At 44.8% G+C, this 17,374-nt stretch overlaps 1 protein-coding gene across 5 annotated transcripts in view; it reads right to left on the reverse strand.

Moving 5' to 3' along the window:
• The window catches only part of PKN2 (protein kinase N2), a 308,544-nt gene that overhangs the window by 80,710 nt on the left and 210,460 nt on the right, over positions 1–17,374 (reverse strand). For all 5 annotated transcript variants that reach the window (XM_063939946.1, XM_063939945.1, XM_063939944.1 and 2 more), the window contains 2 exons: positions 8,407–8,527; positions 7,626–7,771 (listed from right to left, as the gene is read on the reverse strand). In XM_063939946.1, coding sequence (XP_063796016.1) covers positions 7,626–7,771; positions 8,407–8,527 — 267 coding nt within the window. The remainder of the gene's footprint in view (positions 1–7,625; positions 7,772–8,406; positions 8,528–17,374) is intronic.

Below are 17,374 nucleotides of genomic sequence, written 5' to 3' on the forward strand. Positions count from 1 at the left end.
CTTTTTCTCTGGTAAGAGAACTTTCTGTAGGTCTGAATACAATATGACCCCCAAATGAACCATCCGCTGTGACGGATTCAGAGACGACTTTTCCCAATTTATGAGCCACACGTGTCTCTGTAAACAAACTATTGTCTGTTGAAGATGGCTCAAAAGAAAATCTTGCGAATGTGCTAAGATCGCAGACAAGCTGCCATAACCACCATAATCTTGGTAAACACCCTGGGTGCTGTTGCTAGACCGAAGGGCAGAGCTTGGAACTGAAAATGTTCCTGAAGGATGGCAAACCTGAGGTAACACTGATGAGACAGTGCTATAGGCACATGTAGGTAAGCATCCCGTACATCCAGAGATACCATGTAATCTCCTGGTTCCATAGCCAACATTATGGAGCGTAACGTCTCCATGTAGAACATCGGGATCCAAATGTATTTAACATTTTCAGATTGAGAATTGGTCGAAATGACCCATTTGGCTTCTGGATCAGAAATAGATTGGAGTAAAACCCCTGTCTCCTCTGTGATGGCGGTACTGGGATAATCACACCTGACTGCAGTAATTTTTGGATTGCTTCTTGCAGGGCAATGGCCTTCGACTCTATACGAGACGGGCTGGTGCAAAAAAATCTTTGAGGAGACGGCGTCCTGAATGGGAACCCATACACCCAAGCATCTGCTGTTGACTGTTGCCATATGTGTGCAAAATGAAGGAGTCGGCCCCCAACCCTGGAATCCTCCAGGCGGAGGCCCGTCTCTTCAGGCTGATGGTTTCTGTTCAGGTTTGGAAGCTGGTATTTTGCTAGCCCACTGCTTCCTACCCCTGGTTTTGAACTGGGGTTGCTTAGACTCCTCTCTAGCTTTCGCTTTGCTTTGCCAACGAAATGAGCAAAACTTTGAACCCTTAGACTTAGGGTTATAAGTAGCCGGAAATCTGACATTCTTTGATTCAGCATCTGATTCTAGGATATCAGATAATGGTTTCCCAAACAATATATTACCAATGAAAAGCAATGCTTCCAATTCTTTCTTGGATTCCGCATCTGCCTTCCAGGTACGTAGCCAAACTGCTCTGCGAGCGGCTACTGTCGAGGCTGAAGCTTTAGAAGCAACTGTACCCATATTAATTGCTGCTTCTTCCAAGTATTGGGCAGATTGTCTTAAACGGCTTAAATAATACTCTTGCTCCCTAGTAGGAGAAGAGATGTCATTCTCTAGTTCCTCTATCCATTCGCCCATTGCCTTTGCTACCCAGGCCGAAGCCATAGCAGGTCTTACCACTGCTCCTACTAGAGAAAATACATTTTTCAAGAAGCTATCTACCCTTCTGTCTATGACATCATTTAGCGAGGCAGATGACAGTGGTAAAGCAGATTTACGCACAAGTTGCAGTACATGTGCATCTACTTTTGGAAGAAATTCTCTTTTTTAACAATCCGCAGCTGGAAATGGATAATAAGAATTCCATGTTTTCGGAATCTTATATTTCTTACTGGGCGTCGCCCAAGACTCATCCATCATTTCCGTCAGCTCATCTGACGCTGGGAATTCAGTTTTAACTGATTTTGTTCGTTTAAACACAGGTGCTTTAGATTTTAACACTGTCTTAGCTGGCTCTTCCAAAGAGAGAACAGCCTTCACAGCATTAATAAGTTCAGCTACATCCTCTGAACTAAAACTCTGCGACTGATCATCATACGGAGTATTTGAATATACTGTATCATCATCTGTTGTATCATCTTGTGTAGTCTGCCACATAGACGTATCCGTCTTAGTCTTACCTTTCCCTTGGTTGCTTGTAGAGGCTACTGGAACCAAGCCATAGGAAGGGAGCTACATGTATGGGTTAATAGTGTAACCTAACCCTTGAGGTGGTGCTACCGGAGTTAACCTGTCCGCTATTGAAGATAAAGTCTTTGCGAACATATTCAATGGTGGCTCTGTTGGTGGTTGAACCAACTCCTGTTTTTTACTTTGCTGAAAAGCAAAACAGTTCGCACACAACCCCTCATAAGTGACCAATTGGTCCATACCAATTAACCCTGTCTTACAAGATAAGCATGTTAGGGATGTAGGAGTGCTTGATAAATTCTCCTCGTCACTTTTGCCGCTCACAGACATGGTAATAATCTGTTAATGACTACACAAATTGTGACTGAAAATCACCTATATATAAGTATATAGAAATGAGATCAATCTGACCACAGTGCACCTCAATTGAGGGTCAGAACAGGACTGACGTTACATAGAAAAGTCAGCACACATACTAGCAGTCAGTCACATGTTAAAGCATTAGACATTGTCATATGAGAATACAACCCCCATAACAACTTAGGGGTAAGTAGGAAAATTGTACTTCTGTTTCAACTGGTTCTTTTTCAACATAACATGCAGAAAACACAGTAATATACAGATCTCATATGCAATATGTACTAAAAATTAACAATTCATACTAACAAGTGGAGAGAATTTTTAGTACTGTATACCCTTCCTCTGTAGAGCGGGATACAGGGAGACTCGCCACACTTCCATATCCAAGCAAATGCGCTCGTAAGACGCTGAGTGGATTCAGACGCTACTGATGTACACTACCGCTCCTGATAACTGACACATTCGCTCACTGACGGACGCTCAGTGACTTCCGCGTGTATGCAGACGCTAAGGCCTGCGACTCGGTCTAGGCGGGATCTCTAGTGTACACAACTGCAGCGTTTAAGCTGCGACCGAGTACCCTCGTGGTAGCGTCTGAGACGGAAGTGAGGTAATTCAGTTCATGGACGGGAGACGTGCGGAAACTGGTCATGAACTCGGAGGAGGGGCAGCCAGGAGAGCGTCTGGATTCCCCCGTTGACAAACTCTAAGGATCGCGGCCTCTACCTAGTCCTGGCGCCTATGATCCCTAAAGGGTAGCGCTGGCGCACTCGAGATGTTTGGCGCATCAACACACTGTTTGTAGTCTCCACCAATACAGTGTAGCTGTGTCCAGACCCCTCTAGTAAGAGGAAGTCCATAGACTCACCGTCTCCCCATGCTCCGGCCACAGCCTGGTTACGTCTGCTGGACCTGCTAGAACATCCGACACAGACGCCCGTCGAGACAGCACTGTACCGCGAAGGTAAGCGTTGTTGCGACCCGGTGGGGAGTTGTTGGAGTGACTCTTTCCAGTATGCGTTTAAGACGCTGTTAAGAAAGGTTGCTCAAAAAAACATAGTAAGTCTATAAAAATAAAATAATAAAAGCTTCAGGCTGCTTTATCTACAGCAGCCCTGTGACCATGCGGCTTCCTGCCACACCAAACAAAAAACTGATCTGAGTCAGTTGGCAGGATTATATGGGGAAGCCCCGATGCATCCTGGGAGGCCAGAAAGCTTGTGACCGTGTTGGTACCATTTCCGCTGTCGCTCAACCATATCCCAATGTTATCCTGTGGATAATCCTGTGGACCCAGCCAGAGAAAACCAGTATTCGGCCGCTGATATTGAATGGTGAGGAGGTGGCTAGGGTTATTGATGCTGACCTATGCAATCACGGTGTGGTATGGTAATGCCAAGCTTTCTGATCTTGTTGCCTTGGATAGAGTGATTAAATCTGCAGAGAGGACCATTGGCCAATTGCCTAGGTTGTCGGATGTACTCGCTGCAAGGAGTCTGTCGAAGGCAAATAAGATGATTGGAGATAGGAGTTACCCACGTAATGTGTTTTTTTCCCTCTTGCCGTCAGGGAGACGTTATAGGTGTTAGGGATGTCGAACTAGCAGGTTGAGGAATAGCTTCTCCCCCTCTGATTTTTAGCTTGAATTCTCAGTTTTGCTAATTTTATTTATGGTGTATTGTTTCATATGACATGAGAGAACTGTGTGTAATTTTGCTATACATGTTTCATGTTGTAGTGACAGTAAATTCTTCTTCTCTTATCTTATGTAAACATGAAGGAACACCCCCAAATCGGGATAGAGGAGCTTTAAACCAAGAGGAAGATACCCCAACAAATGTTACCACTGATCAGTCAACTTCTAAAAAAAAATATATATAAAAATAAGCTATTACATTACATATATACATTTAATGTCAGGAACAAAAACTAGGAAGACGCAATGTTGCAAATAAATGTTTGCAGTCCACACAGAATTTACTAGGCGACAAGTAAGGATATTGTTGCCTAATCTCCACAAACGTTCAGGTCTCTATGAATTAGCTGGAGAACTTCCAGTTCCCCCAAAAAGCAGGCAAGTCTTACACAAGGGCACCTAGAGTACCTGTCTGCAAGAGTGAAGGAGTGATCAACAAATGGATTACCATTCAATGTTTTGTGCAAATAGAAAAATGTACTAGCACACTACATGCAACTTGTGCCCAACACATTATACAATGCACTATATACCCACATGTGCACAACTCACATCTCCATCCATTTAAAATTAGATGCCAACCTGTGCCTCGAAAAAATAGGATGACACCCGCCTTTTGCCCCATAACAATGAGCAAAGAAAATTGACCCCTCACCCAAATTAGTTATAGACCCCACAACAATTACTAAAACATCTTGTATACCCCTACTGTCTGAAATCCAAAAACCGATCATAATTCACAGTTCATCTACTGTACAGGAGAGTGGTGGCAACAAGATAGGGAACTTACATTTCGGCAGCCCAACTACACTATAAAGAAAACCTGCTTTAACACTTAGATTTGGAGCCTTCCTCACAGTGTCTACGACAGCCCTCATGGCCACAACCAGATGAGGTTCTCTTATAGGACTAAACCAGGTATCATACAAACACAACATACTTACAAAAGAAAAAAAATGAAGCTACACCAAGATGCAAAAACACAAACCAAGGCATATGCATTGTATTCCAACTCTGATATTATTTTAACTTACTGTAAGTGCATTTTATTTACATTAAAATCAGCACACTTATTGTCTGTAAGGCAGACAATAGACCGTTTTCTACCATGGCCACCAAAGGGAACTTTATTAAACGATATGCCTCTAAAGCCTGCCACATGGGCTAATCCTGTTTCTCTATCTGAAACCCTGGATCACTTGGTCTGTGCTGAGGCTGACAGTAAAGGTTAGAATGTGGGGCTTAGCGTGGTCCACATATGACAAAACAGACAGGCCGACGACAGTCATCTGCCGACTGGATTTAAAACATATCTCTAGCACTGCACAGGTTGTGGCACCATACTCACTAGCAATAACAGGCCAATATGCAGACGTTTGCGTGTGTGTACACGTGACCAGACTTTTATCTGCATTAGTGTGGATAGATCAAACCAGTCCACATCAACAGTACATGTTTTCAAGACTTCCTCACTTATTACGTAAAGAGCACATCTAGTAAATCTCTTAGTTTGAGGCAAATCAATAGTTATCTGTAGTCCAGATAGGAGAGGAAATCATGTCCTACTTGTGGTTCCTGAGGAGGGAGGCAGTCAATTGACTGCCGGACGGGATCCTGGCGGTCAATATACAGATGCCGGAATCCTGACACCATCTGCAATATCGGTGGTTAGCGTACCGACCGCCGACTGGTCTCCCTATTTGGGTCACAGTCCACGCCACCACCCAAGGGGGAATAGTACCCTGTGGCGACCAAAGGTTGCTACCGGGCCCAAGGTGTGGCGAGCTCAGCGAGCCAGTGAGGGGACACGCTGCGCCCACCGCCGGGATCTCCTGACCGCCAGGATCTCATACTAATCCCACTAAGGACAGGTCAAAAAGTCATCCTTTTAAATTACATCCAGAACTAAAATCAGACCAAACTCTGCCTAACCTTACTTACTCTCTGTGAATATCAAGAACATAAAAGAAATTATTTCTAATGCCTAAAACACTTTAAGCTACGTGCTGACTGATCTTCCTTCATCAAGTAATTACAGCGCACTAACAAAACAAAAAAAGTGCTTTATCATTTATCATTTGGCTGTATGCAGGTGGTGGGAAGGGTCTTACCTAAAATAAACTGTATAATCAAACAGTACTCCACCCTAGAATAATGCCAAACCCATCTCACCCGAGACAGGAACACAGCAGTCTCTGCTATAGCTACAATTGTACAGTAAGGCAACTTAATCGGAGACACTTTATTTCAATATAAATTGTAATTCCAATTGCGCAATGCTGTATGCAACTAAATGAGGGACCATCATTCACACATAAACTTTGCCTTTGAAACACACCCAAAAAAATAAATAAGAAAAGACGACCATGAGTGTAGTATTCAACCTATTTATAAGTTGCAAAGAAATGAAGCTGGGAGTATTCTATGGACAGAGGATTCCAGCCAATAGGGACTATGCAGTATTCCCTGCCTATGGACTAACAACTTACCTGCAGAATAGCTTCCTAATTATGTTCTTTTAGGGTTACATCTAGCTCCGCTTAATCACTAAACACCTGCCATTCATGAGCATTAAAGATGGTTCAGAAGGAGAGGCTGCAGTACACACCAGTAAATTAAGGCTTTCATTATAAAAGACAGGCGGCTCTGGAGACTTTGTAAATTACATGCAAAATTAATTTCACACAATATGTATTGTTTTGAATCATGATGGCAGCTACTCTTTGGGGTATATGCAATTCCGGGCGAATTGCGGCTTTTTTTCGCCCGTTTTTAAATTCGACACAATTCGACCGTCGAATCCCGGCCAGCGGGTGCCGGAATTCGACATATTCAATAAAAAACGGATTCGACAGTCCCGCTGTCGAAAAACGGACCAATTGACGGATGAGTGCGTCCAGGATTCGACTTTTCGGACGGCACAAAAATGGTTAAAAAAAACAGAAAAAAAATTGCGTGGGGTCCCCCCTCCTAGGCATAACCAGCCTCAGGCTCTTTGAGCCGGTCCTGGTTTTAAAAATATGGGGGAAAAATGACAGAGGATCCCCCGTATTTTTAGAACCAGCACCGGGCTCTGCGTCCAGTCCTGGTGCAAAAAATACGGGGGACAAAAGACGTAGGGGTCCCCCGTATTTTTAACACCAGCACCGGGCTCCACTAGCTGGAGAGATAATGCCACAGCCGGGGGACACTTTTATATTGGTCCGATTTTAACCCATTCCCACCCCTTCCCACTGAAAACCATGCTCTCTCTATTTTAGTCAGTTAAAAAAAAAATATTATTTAAAAAAATATATAAATAATAGTTGTGTCTCCTAATAGACAAACCAAGTACCTAATCCCTTCTAATATAAAAAGATATGTTATTAGCAATTAAAAAAAACAAAAAAACATGTTTTTAAAATTTTTTATTAGATTCCGCCAGCAAAGTGAGGCGGAATGAAATTGACGAAATTACTGTCGAAAAGCACTGTTGTCGAATCGACATTCTTCAATTGAATATACTTTTGTCGAAAAGCCGCATTTTTTACCATTGCAGACATGTCGAATTTGACAACTGTCGAATTTTAAAAAGTCGAATCTGAAAAGTCATTTTTTTTGTCGAAAAGTACTGTATTGCATTGTCGAATATTTTTTTTTGTGTCAAAAATGCCCCGTTTTTCGACATTTGCGGCAATTCGACCGCAATTGCATATACTCCTTTAAATATGTACTAAATATTTTTACTTCGTAGATTACCTGCCATGATGTAGACGCAGCTCTAATTATTAAGACGCACTTACTTCGGTAAGAGCTTTTCTATCTGTAACTTTCCCAGACCCTAGCAGCTTCATTACATTCTTTGCTCCTTCAGCCACTGCAAATTCTATCCTAAAGTGGTGCCGCAATTCTTCCATTCGGAGCTCAAGGGGACTAATCACAGGTTTCTCTGCAAAACATTGAAATAAGACGTTATGACAAATCTTTAATAATCCAGATTCTACAGTACAGAAGTAGGTGACGATATATTTATGACCAGTGATCACCTCTGAAGATTTGTGCAGTGAATGACAACTTTACTTTCTTCTACCCTCACCATTATCGCTACAAGGTTTTCTCAGACTGCATAAGTACAAAATACACAACAGTGGGCACAGTTTTTTTAGCTGGATTATACATTTAAAGGGTTTATAATCTTTATCCTGATCACACAACAATACATGATGTTCACTTCTAATCTACTTTTGTTACAAAAATACAAATTAACCGTATAAAGTGTTAATATAAGTGAAGTATCTTTACACAATAACCTATACAATGATGGCCTTGTTTATGCATATAGAGCATGCTTTTAAAAGGTCACCAATCCAACTGTAAAACCAGCCACTAGTTACCCGCGTTAATTTAATTGCAGAGCAATTACTCAGAGGATTATGTATTCCCCCTGGAGGAGATTAGAATAGACATAACTGAGGAATTTCATTACTAAATAGAGCTCAAGAAAGCAGGTCACAGGCCTAGGAGGGTGAAAGCCAGTAGCCACGGATTCTAACTGTACAATATAGTGGTAAAACGGATATTTACCATTATCAAAGGACATTTCACTGGTCTGCTGCATTGCTTGGAGAATCTGCATGCGTATGACTTCTATTTTTGTTTTGCTGTCCTGAAGCATTTGTTGGGCAGTGCCAAGCAGCTTCCTGTCCTGTGAAGACAAAGTGATTTTAAAACTCAAGAGCAGGAAGAGGGATTTTACACATTAACCAGATTTGTGATTTGATATTAAAATATATACTAAAGCTCTATCTATACTGCAAACACTGAGGTTTGCCGGTTAGCTAGCCATGATCAGATAGAAGATGAGTCTCCAAAATGCTTGGCACAAGAAGTATTTTGGAATATTTTAATACCATAATGATAAACCACGGGGATGGGACCCAAGTCTATCACAGAATGCATTTATGCTTCATATACACACAGCCTGAAGGTCATTTTATACAATATTTGTGATACTTTTGTGCATTAAAAAAGTTTCTGTACAGTGAACAATCAGAAATCTAAAGTGTCACTATCTCAGTTGTGCTAATAAAAAAAAAAAAAAAAAAAAACAACAATGGCACATCACAGACAATTCACACTCTCCTGAACATTATTTCATTTGGTGCAATACTCACTTTTCCCCTTAGCTTTTGGGAAAAATCACTGACTGCCAATTGCAAAATTCAGATCATTCAGTGATATGAACATTGTTTTGTTTTTTCTAAAGGTGTATACACACTGGGCGTTACTGCCAAGCGTGTATGCAGAGCGATGATGTGAACATATACCCGACCATATACACTAGGAGATTTTGAGCTCAAAGTATCTCAAAATGCCAAAAGTGAGCTACTTTTTAGCTGAAAATCGCCCAGTGTGTATGGGCCTTAAGATCGATCAGTTCATTCTTCCACTTGATAGGTCTTCTACATGTATTTTACCAGGAAGTACATTCCTTTGCGCTTATTCTATAGAAGGTATAACATTCAAAAACCAACAGCTAAAATAACTAAAAAAATCATGAAAGCAAACAGCGGGATAGTATCGGGATCCCGGCATTCAGAATACAGACAGCGGCATCCCAACGTGCAGAATTTGGACACCTGTAAGGTGAGTATTTTAACCCTAACCCTCCACCCCTGCTGCCTAACCCTCCACCACTACTGCCTAACCCTCCACCCCTACTGCCTAACCCTAACATCCCCCGCAGCCTAAACCTCCCCACTTAGTGCCCGACACTAACCCCTCCCCACACAGCAATATGTATCTATGGCACAGTGATCCGTTTCAGTGTTACATGGTGAAAGTTATGAGTTTTTGCAACAAATAAAAAGGTCACATGCTTGAGCTTTGCCTGTATTTTAGGAGAGGTTTCTAGTCCCCAAAGCTATTAAGTAGCTGAAGCTTGTGCAATTCAACAAGAATCACAGAATGCAGGAGAGCCCTCCTCTCACATAAAGAGCTTCATCCTCACCAAAACAGTATTCTTTTTTACTGCAAACTACCCAATGCATTTTACCCGTCTATCTGATAACATTCAAGTGCCAGATCAGGATGAGCTACACAATGACAGGCCACGTAGCTCAGAGGATTACAGGTCCATACAACTCTAAAGGCCCATATAGACGGGCCGATTTGGGAGAGATGTGTGCTGAGCAAACCGCTCAGCACACATCTCTCCCGCCGCTCAGCACAGCGTGATCTGTGCTGAGCGTGCGGGGGGAGACGGGGGGGCGCTCACTTCACCCAGCGGGTGAAGTGAGCGACCCGCTAAATTGGCCTGCATGCAGGCCAATCTAGCAGCAGCGATAGCGATGTGCGGGGCCGCGCATCGCTATCGCTGAGGGGGCTACACACGGAGCGATCATGCTGACATTCTAAGCAATCTAGTCAGATTGCTTAGAATATCGCTCTGTGAGTACCCCCCTTAATATTCAGCTGACTGAATTCTAGGAAATAATTTGGAGATTAGGGCCCGCATTGCCAATAACAATACAGCTTCTTAGAAATTACCTATTGAATGTATGCACAGGAACACAACCATTCAATTATGGGCATAAGTTCATACTAGAGCACCCCCCCCCCCCCCCCCCTCGTGGGAGGCATTGACTGTCAACACCAAAAAACAATTCCAGCAGCACTCAAACTCACACTACCCCCCCCTAACCCACCTTAACTACCAACACTCCAGCAGCACCCAGAGACAGCCGTCCCCACATTCACTACCAACACCCCAGCAGCTCCCAGAAACACCCATACACACCTTCAGTACCAACACCCCAGCAGCACCTTCAGTATCAACACCCTAGGGGTGCAAGTTTAATGTGTGTGAGGGGGAAGATCAAACAACGGAGAGGGGGCCTTGCACTCCAGCATGTGCCCTGTTCCATTAGGAACTAATGGAGCGATCGCCGGATGCAAACAGACGCAGCCCGGCATACCATGCAGCAAGCCATATCGCAGCAAAGATAAGCATGGCTACATCTGTATATTGGTGTGGTGTTGGAGATACATCTCTAAACTGGGGATGGCCTCCAGGGCAGGGTCCCTGTGAGCGGGAGGACTGCAGCACATGCTTATTCGTTCTCTGTGGCGCTTAAAGCACTTGAACAATAGAGGAGGCCAGGGTGCCCACTTCAGGGTAGGCGACTGCCATCCATTGTCTCCTGTATTTACTCCCTTGTTCAATAAAGAATCTTTCAAATAGACTGGAGAAACAAAATGACTTTTCGGTCTACTATGAATATGTTAAAAAACCTATGTAGATTGGACTAACAAGTAGATCTAGTGACCTTTAATTCTGAGCAGGAGAGGGATTATTGGGAAAGAATTGTTAATGTGTTTCATGTAAGAGACAGGCAAACAATGAAGCATACAATGGAGGGAGTGAGACCAACAGACAGATAACACACAAGGGCATACAAAAAACACAAAGCCAATTTAAGAGCTCGATTAAAGGAACTCTCATATACTTTACGGGTCTTCTATGTGACATTTACAAATGTGAGATCACATGAGATCTGGGCAAAGAAGTCAAAACCAAAAGATCTTTACAGTGTTGCTTTATGTAGCAGATATAAAAAAGGATTCACCCCTTCAGCATTTCTCACATTTCCTTACATTACGAACTGGATATGAATTAATTTGAGATAAGTACCGACCAACACAAAATGCTTTGAGATGTAAAAAATAAATAAATCTCTACCTTGTCACTGACCAACTTTCTACCATTTCATCCTGGATGTCATCTTGCAGCCTCAAACTTAATTGTCTATTTACTAAGCCTTGGATGGAGATAAAGTCGCTGGAGATAAAGAACCAGCCATTCGGCTCCTAACTGCTATGCCACAGGCTGTCTTTGAAAAATAACAGTTAGCAGCCGATTGGCTGGTACTTTATCTCCAGCGCCTTTATCTCCATCCAAGGCTTAGTAAATAGACCACTTAGGGGGACATTTACTAAGCAGTGATAAGAGCGGAGAAGTGAGCCAGTGGAGAAGTGCCCATGGCAACCAATCAGCACTGAAGTAACATCTATAATTTGCATGCTTTAAAATTATACAGAGCTGCTGATTGGATGATGAGGCAACTTCTCCACTGGCTCACTTCTCCGCTCTTATCACTGCTTAGTAAATGTCCCCCTTAATTGCTTAAATCTGGAGCTAACAATATTCCTACCAGTTTACAGAAGGAACCCTCCTGATATCGCTCTCTGCTGAAAACACTATAACCCTATTCCATAAACACGCTGCCTTGGTGTTTCCAGAATCTACACATCTCACCCAAGTCAATAAAAATCTCTAATTCATAAACTCCTCTCCAGCAATGACTACCGCAATAGGCTCCTTGCTGGTCTCCCCCTAAACAGACTTTCACTCCTACAATGTACTGTAGTTTGATTGCAGCGCTGCCGCTAGACTATGGCCCCCCATACATAAAGATGACATAATACATACAGAGACAGATTGCCTCTATTTCTCACTATGTCATTCTGTATGCTGGAGGATACCCGTTTTTGTTTCTTCTCTAGAATAACCCCTCCCTTTCATGGACCTGCATGACCTTACTAATTAGATTGAGCAGCTACCAACATTTTTTATTGCTGTTCTGAGAGGCATGGATGGGACCTGCTTATGGAGGGCATGCTGGAGAACCCAGGTGTGACTCTAGGGAAGCTGGCTCTCAATTTAGATATATTTGTGTATGTGCCATTATCATGTGATCATATATTGAGCAATTCACTCCACTGGTCTGCGTGATACTGCCCTCTTGGCTGTCTTCCTACCTCTCTGACCGTTCACTCTCGGTCTCCTCTCAGGACACCACCTTCCCCTCACTTCCACTAACTGTAGGTGTACCCCAAGGTTCAGTCCTTGGTCCTCTTCCTTTCTCTCTCTATACGTCCTCACTAGGTAAGCTCATTATCTCCACCTGTCTCTCTGCTATCTCTGGTTGGATGCCCCAGTGCTTTCTTAAACTTAACATGACTGAGCTGATCATCTTCCCTCCCTCCCGCATATCACCACCACCTACAATCTCATTATCTATTGAAGGCACTACTATCTCCTCTAGACCACAAGTGCGCTGTCTTGGAGTAATCCTTGACTACTCCCTCTCCTTCAAACCACACATTCAGCACCTCTCGCAAACTTGCCATTTTCATCAAAAAATAAGATTTTACTTACCGGTAAATCTATTTCTCGTAGTCCGTAGTGGATGCTGGGGACTCCGTAAGGACCATGGGGATAGACGGGCTCCGCAGGAGACATGGGCACTTTAAGAAAGAATTTAGGTTCTAGTGTGTACTGGCTCCTCCCTCTATTCCCCTCCTCCAGACCTCAGTTAGAGAAACTGTGCTCAGAAGAGCTGACAGTACAAGGAAAGGATTTTGGTAATCCAGGGCAAGATTCATACCAGCCACACCAATCACACCGTACCACATCACACCGTACCACAGATCCATACCAGCCACACCGTATAACATGTGATAACAACCAGTTAACAGTATGACAAATAACAGAGCATCAGGTCAAACCCTGATGCAACCATATCTTAACCCTTATTGAAGCAATAACTATATACAAGTATTGCAGAAGAAGTCCGCACTTGGGACGGGCGCCCAGCATCCACTACGGACTACGAGAAATAGATTTACCGGTAAGTAAAATCTTATTTTCTCTAACGTCCTAGTGGATGCTAGGGACCCCGTAAGGACCATGGGGATTATACCAAAGCTCCCAAACGGGCGGGAGAGTGCGGACGACTCTGCAGCACCGATTGAGCAAACACAAGGTCCTCCTCAGCCAGGGTATCAAACTTGTAGAACTTTGCAAAAGTGTTTGAACCTGACCAAGTATACGATCGGCAAAGCTGTAATGCCGAGACCCCTCGGGCAGCCGCCCAAGAAGAGCGCACCTTCCTAGTGGAATGGGCCTTAACTGATTTTGGCAGCGGCAATCCAGCCGCAGAATGAGCCTGCTGAATCGTGTTACAGATCCAGCGAGCAATAGTTTGCTTTGAAGCAGGAGCACCAAGCTTGTTGGATGCATACAGGATAAATAACGACTCTGTTTTCCTGACCCTAGCCGTTCTGGCTACATAAACCTTCAAAAGCCTGACCACATCAAGCAACTCGGAATCCTCCAAGTCAGTAGTAGCCACAGGCACCACAATAGGTTGGTTTATATGAAAGGATGAAACCACTTTCGGCAGAAATTGTGGACGGGTCCGCAATTCTGCTCTATCCGCATGGAAAACCAGATAGGGGCTTCTATGTGACAAAGCCGCTAATTCTGACACACGCCTAGCTGAAGCCAAGGCTAATAGCATGACCACCTTCCACGTGAGAAATTTTAACTCCACGGTTTTAAGTGGCTCAAACCAGTGTGACTTCAGGAAACTCAATACCACGTTAAGATCCCAAGGTGCCACTGGAGGCACAAAAGGGGGCTGAATATGCAGCACTCCCTTTACAAACGTCTGAACTTCAGGTAGAGAAGCCAACTCCTTTTGAAAGAAAATGGATAGGGCCGAAATCTGGACCTTAATGGAACCCAATTTAAGGCCCAAATTCACTCCGAACTGTAGGAAGTGAAGGAAACGGCCCAGCTGGAATTCCTCCATAGGAGCATTCCTAGCCTCACACCAAGCAACATATTTTCGCCATATACGGTGATAATGTTGAGCTGTCACGTCCTTCCTAGCCTTTATCAGCGTAGGAATGACCTCATCCGGAATGCCTTTCTCTGCTAGGATCCGGCGTTCAACCGCCATGCCGTCAAACGCAGCCACGGTAAGTCTTGGAACAGACAGGGCCCCTGTTGCAACAAGTCCTGTCTTAGAGGAAGAGGCCACGGGTCCTCTGTGAGCATTTCTTGCAGATCTGGATACCAAGTCCTTCGTGGCCAATCTGGAACAATGAGTATTGTTCTCACTCCTCTTTTTCTTATTATCCTCAGCACCTTGGGTATGAGAGGAAGAGGAGGAAATACATAGACCGACTGGAACACCCACGGTGTCACCAGGGCGTCTACAGCTATCGCCAGAGGGTCTCTTGACCTGGCGCAATACCTCTGTAGCTTTTTGTTGAGGCGGGATGCCATCATGTCCACCTGTGGCAGTTCCCACCGACTTGTAATCTGTGCGAAGACTTCCTGATGAAGTCCCCACTCTCCCGGGTGGAGGCCGTGTCTGCTGAGGAAGTCTGCTTCCCAGTTGTCCACTCCCGGGATGAACACTGCTGACAGTGCGCTTACGTGATTCTCCGTCCAGCGAAGAATTCTGGTGGCTTCCGCCATCGCCACCCTGCTCCTTGTGCCGCCTTGGCGGTTTACACTAGCCACTGCGGTGATGTTGTCTGACTGAATCAGAACCGGTTGGTCGTGAAGTAGGGTCTCCGCTTGACTTAGGGCGTTGTATATGGCCCTTATTTCCAGGATGTTGATGTGAAGGCAAGTCTCTTGACTTGACCACAGACCTTGGAAATTTCTTCCCTGTGTGACTGCACCCCAACCTCGAAAGCTTGCGTCCGTGGTCACCAGGACCCAGTCCTGAATGTCGAATCTGCGGCCCTCGAGAAGGTGAGCGCTCTGCAGCCACCACAGGAGTGACACCCTGGACCTGGGGGATAGGGTGATTAACCGATGCATCTGAAGATGTGATCCGGACCACTTGTCCAGTAATTCCCATTGAAAAGTCCTCGCATGGAACCTGCCGAAGGGAATGGCCTCGTATGATGCCACCATCTTTCCCAGGACACGAGTGCAGTGATGCACTGACACCTGTTTTGGTTTTAATAGGTTCCTGACCAGTGTCATGAGTTCCTGAGCTTTCTCCATCGGGAGATAAACCCTTTTCTGGTCTGTGTCCAGAATCATGCCCAGGAAAGGCAGACGAGTCGTAGGAACCAACTGCGACTTTGGAATATTTAGAATCCAGCCGTGTTGCCGTAACACTTCCAGAGAAAGTGCTACGCTGATCAGCAACTGCTCTCTTGATCTCGCTTTTATGAGGAGATCGTCCAAGTATGGGATAATTGTGACTCCTTGCTTCCGCAGGAGTACCACCATTTCCGCCATTACCTTGTTAAATATTCTCGGTGCCGTGGAGAGACCAAACGGCAACGTCTTAAATTGGTAATGACAATCCTGTACCACAAATCTGAGGTACGCCTGATGAGGTGGATAAATGGGGACATGAAGGTATGCATCCTTTATGTCCAGAGACACCATAAAATCCCCCCCTTCAAGGCTTGCGATGACCGCTCTGAGCGATTCCATCTTGAACTTGAACCTTTTCAGGTACATGTTCAGGGATTTTAAATTCAATATGGGCTGTAACACACACTCCGGTTTTTCCCGGATGGCAAAAAGCCGGACAAACTTTGTCCGGCTTTTTGCCATCCGGGAGAAACCGGCAGTGTCTGTCACACAGGACGGCTTTGAGCCGTGTGTGATGCTGTGCGCATGCGCAGCATCAGACACGGCTTCAGAAAAAACCGTTGTGTGTGAAAGCTCCCCTTCACACACATGGTTTACTGGCTCCAAAGACGGCCCGGCGGCCGCCGGACCTTCCAGTGGTGAGACCCGGCTGCAACCCGGCAGCCGGGCCGGGGCCGTGCAGTGTGAAGGGACCCTAGCCCTCACACTGTTAACTACAATGCCGGCACGGGAAAAAGCCGTCCGGCTTTTTCCCGGCCGGCAAAAGCCGGGTAGTGTGTTTCATCACTATGGGTCTGACCGAACCGTCCGGTTTCGGGACTACAAACATGGTCGAATAATAACCCCTTCCTTGTTGAAGGAGGGGAACCTTGACCACCACCTGTTGAAGATACAATTTGTGAATTGCAGTTAACACTATTTCCCTATCGTGGGGGGAAGCTGGCAGGGCCAATTTGAGGTATCGGTGAGGGGGCATCTCCTCGAATTCCAGCTTGTATCCCTGAGACACAATATCTATTGCCCAGGGATCCAACTGGGAGTGAACCCACTTGTGGCTGAAATTTCTTAGACGTGCCCCCACCGGGCCTAGCTCCGCCTGTGGAGCCCCAGCGTCATGCGGTGGATTTTGTAGAGGCCGGGGAGGACTTCTGTTCCTGGGAACTAGCTGTGTTGTGCAGCTTCTTTCCTCTGCCCCTGCCTCTGGCAAGAAAGGACGCACCTCGTCTTTCTGTGATCGAAAGGACTGCATTTGATAATACGGTGCTCTCTTAGGCTGTGAGGAAACATATGGCAAAAAATATGACTTTCCAGCAGTAGCAGTGGAGACCAGGTCTGAGAGACCCTCCCCAAACAATTCCTCACCCTTGTAAGGTAAAACCTCCATATGCCTTTTTGAGTCGGCATCACCTGTCTATTGCCGAGTCCAAAGGACCCTTCTGGCAGAAATTGACATAGCATTTATTCTAGAACCAAGTAGACTAATGTCTCTTTGAGCATCTCTCATATATAGGACAGCGTCTTTAATATGCCCCAAGGTCAACAATATAGTATCCTTGTCTAAGGTATCAATTTCCTCAG

Source organism: Pseudophryne corroboree, chromosome 9 (assembly GCF_028390025.1).
Source record: "Pseudophryne corroboree isolate aPseCor3 chromosome 9, aPseCor3.hap2, whole genome shotgun sequence".
Classification (NCBI taxonomy): domain Eukaryota; kingdom Metazoa; phylum Chordata; class Amphibia; order Anura; family Myobatrachidae; genus Pseudophryne; species Pseudophryne corroboree.